This window comes from Belonocnema kinseyi, chromosome 6 (genome assembly GCF_010883055.1).
Source record: "Belonocnema kinseyi isolate 2016_QV_RU_SX_M_011 chromosome 6, B_treatae_v1, whole genome shotgun sequence".
Taxonomy (NCBI): Eukaryota; Metazoa; Arthropoda; class Insecta; order Hymenoptera; family Cynipidae; genus Belonocnema; species Belonocnema kinseyi.
In genome coordinates, this window is record NC_046662.1 from 38,809,770 (window position 1) to 38,812,174 (window position 2,405).

General features: G+C 29.1%; 2 protein-coding genes across 3 annotated transcripts in view; one reads left to right on the forward strand and one right to left on the reverse strand.

The window, feature by feature from the left end:
* The window catches only part of LOC117174302 (GATA-binding factor A-like), a 168,249-nt gene that overhangs the window by 60,785 nt on the left and 105,059 nt on the right, over positions 1-2,405 (forward strand). The gene's annotated exons all lie outside the window — the stretch shown is intronic.
* Positions 509-2,405, reverse strand: part of LOC117175339 (probable cytochrome P450 6a14) — an 8,930-nt gene continuing 7,033 nt past the window's right edge. The window contains exons 4-7 of the mRNA XM_033365047.1: positions 1,489-2,367; positions 1,194-1,415; positions 833-1,084; positions 509-733 (exon numbers count right to left, since the gene is read on the reverse strand). Coding sequence (XP_033220938.1) covers positions 561-733; positions 833-1,084; positions 1,194-1,415; positions 1,489-2,367 — 1,526 coding nt within the window. The 3' untranslated portion in view covers positions 509-560. The remainder of the gene's footprint in view (positions 734-832; positions 1,085-1,193; positions 1,416-1,488; positions 2,368-2,405) is intronic.

Here is a 2,405-nt window from a genome sequence, read left to right on the forward strand (position 1 = left end):
TTAAAAATACCCTGAAATATTAAAATCCTTTGATACCTTTTGAAACTTTTTAAAGATCTTGAAGATTCCTCGTAATTTTTTTGAATCTCTAAAATATTTTAAATATTTTGAAAGACCCTTAAATTATTGTAATTTATTTGAAAAAAATATCTTAGGATCTTTTAAAATACCCTTAAATTTTGCATGCTCTTTAAAATCTTTTGAAACACCTCAAAACTTTTTCAAGTTTTGGAAAATTCCTTGGAAAGAAAAGTAACGAATTTAATTGAATTTAATACCAAACACTTTAGGTTGTAAAATTTTCAAATATTGTTTTGTTACATTGAAGTAATTTCTGACATAGAGACTTATTTTATAAGATCAGTGAAAATGCTCTGAAATTTCATTTTTCCACTTGATTTACCAAAAGTAAAAAATAACTGAACTGGTAACGGAAATAAGAAAAAATTTTAATTTTTCAATTAAATTTTATTTATTTATTTTTGTTTTAATTATATTTTAAATTTAATTACAGAAATGATTTTTCATTTGCAAATCGTATTTCCACTATTCAGAAAAATTTAATTTTCCAACTTATTAAATTGCAAGTAGATATCTTCCGCCGGTGTATACAGAAAAGTTGTAGGTTTACTTGTATACGATGGGAGGACAGTCCTTTTGCAAACATCCACTTTATATTTTTTTATAATATTGATGAGTCCAACTCTCACTTGGAAAAATGCAAAGCGAAATCCTGAGATAAGAAAATAACGTTATTGATTCAGAATTAACAATTTAAATAATATTGTGTCCTATTTATTATATTATAAAAAAAACATCTTTGGTGTATTACCAATGCAGTTTCTGGGACCGTCTCCAAAAGGTAAATAAGCCATTGGATGTCTTATTTTAGAGACATCCTCGTTGAATCTTTCCGGATCAAATCTATCTGGATTAGGGAACAAATCTGGGTCTCTTTGAATACCAAAAATAGGAATCCAGATTATTTGATTCTTTGGTATTGTTATATCGGTTCCATTTAAAGAATAATTTTCATTCGACTTTCTCATAAGGTACATGACTGGGGGATATTTCCTGAGTGTCTCTATGTGATTAAAATAAACCTTTTAATTTTACCCTTTTAGTTTTAAAAAGAAAAGATTTTTAAACAAAGAAAAAAGAAGACAAAGTTTTTACGCCTTTCTGAAACCAACCTTTGACAACGTTATCCAAGTACTTCATCTCTTTGACAATTTCATACGTCAAACCCTCTTTATTATTTTCACATTTTTCTTTTACTTCCTCACGAAGTTTATTTTGAATATCCTGATTTTTGGCCAATTCATACAAAGAATTGCAAATTGTAGTTGAAGATGTGTGAAACCCTCCGGCAAAGAATATGTAGGCTTGAGCAGCCAAAAGCTCGTCAGATATTTCTAGAGAGTAACAAAATATTTCTTTAAAAAATATTGTTTATTGTTAAAATTAAATAATTTTACATTTGCTTACCAATGTTCTCCATTTTCGAAGAATTGTCCCTTAATTCTCGAAGACAATCAATAAAGTCATTCCTAAAAATATTATTTTTGTCTCTGTGATCAAAAGTGTCCTTTATCAACTTGAGAAAAAAAATGTCCTTTTCAAAAGTGTAGAAGGGATACAAAACTTTTTCGTAAATCCAAGGAAAGTTTTCCCTCATTTCTGTTGTTAGTATCCTCCAAAGATAATCTCTCGTCATTATCTTTTTCCCGATATTGCGAAAAATGCTATTTTCGTCAGAAATGGCATTCATTTGTAATCCAAAGGCACAAGTGCCAATCACATCAGTCGTAAATTTTGCGGCTAATTCTGAGCACTCAATTATATTATTTTTGGTGATCAATTTATTGATATAAGCTTCCAACTCTTCGCCACATTCAGTTACAAAATGAAACATTTTTTTCAGTTTCCCGGAAGAAAAAACTGGTGATAATCTATTCCTAAGTGGTCGCCAAATTTTGAATTCAAGTCGGGATAAATGTTGCGTAAGAGGTTCTACATTTTTGACAACACTTTGAGCTCGGTTTGGAAATTTAGAAAAATCCTTTATCAGGATGTCTTTAATTAGGTCAAGATCTCTTAGGATCAAGATTGGTGTTCTCCATCGAAATATTCCAACTAATTTTTTGTTCTTGTATGTGTCGTAAATTTTTTTCACATAATCACCTTCTGATTGTTTTTGTAGAATAACATCTTTCATTGTTCCATAGAGAAAAATGGGTTTTGGTCCAGAAACTTTTCGAAATTTCCAAAAGTCAAAAGATGCGATAAGATAATAATAAAGAAGGAAAATTATCACACCTAGTCCCCCTATTATTTTAAATAATTCGATCTGCATGATTTCTAAGATTCATAAAAAATAGGTACTTCAATCTTTAGAACTCCAT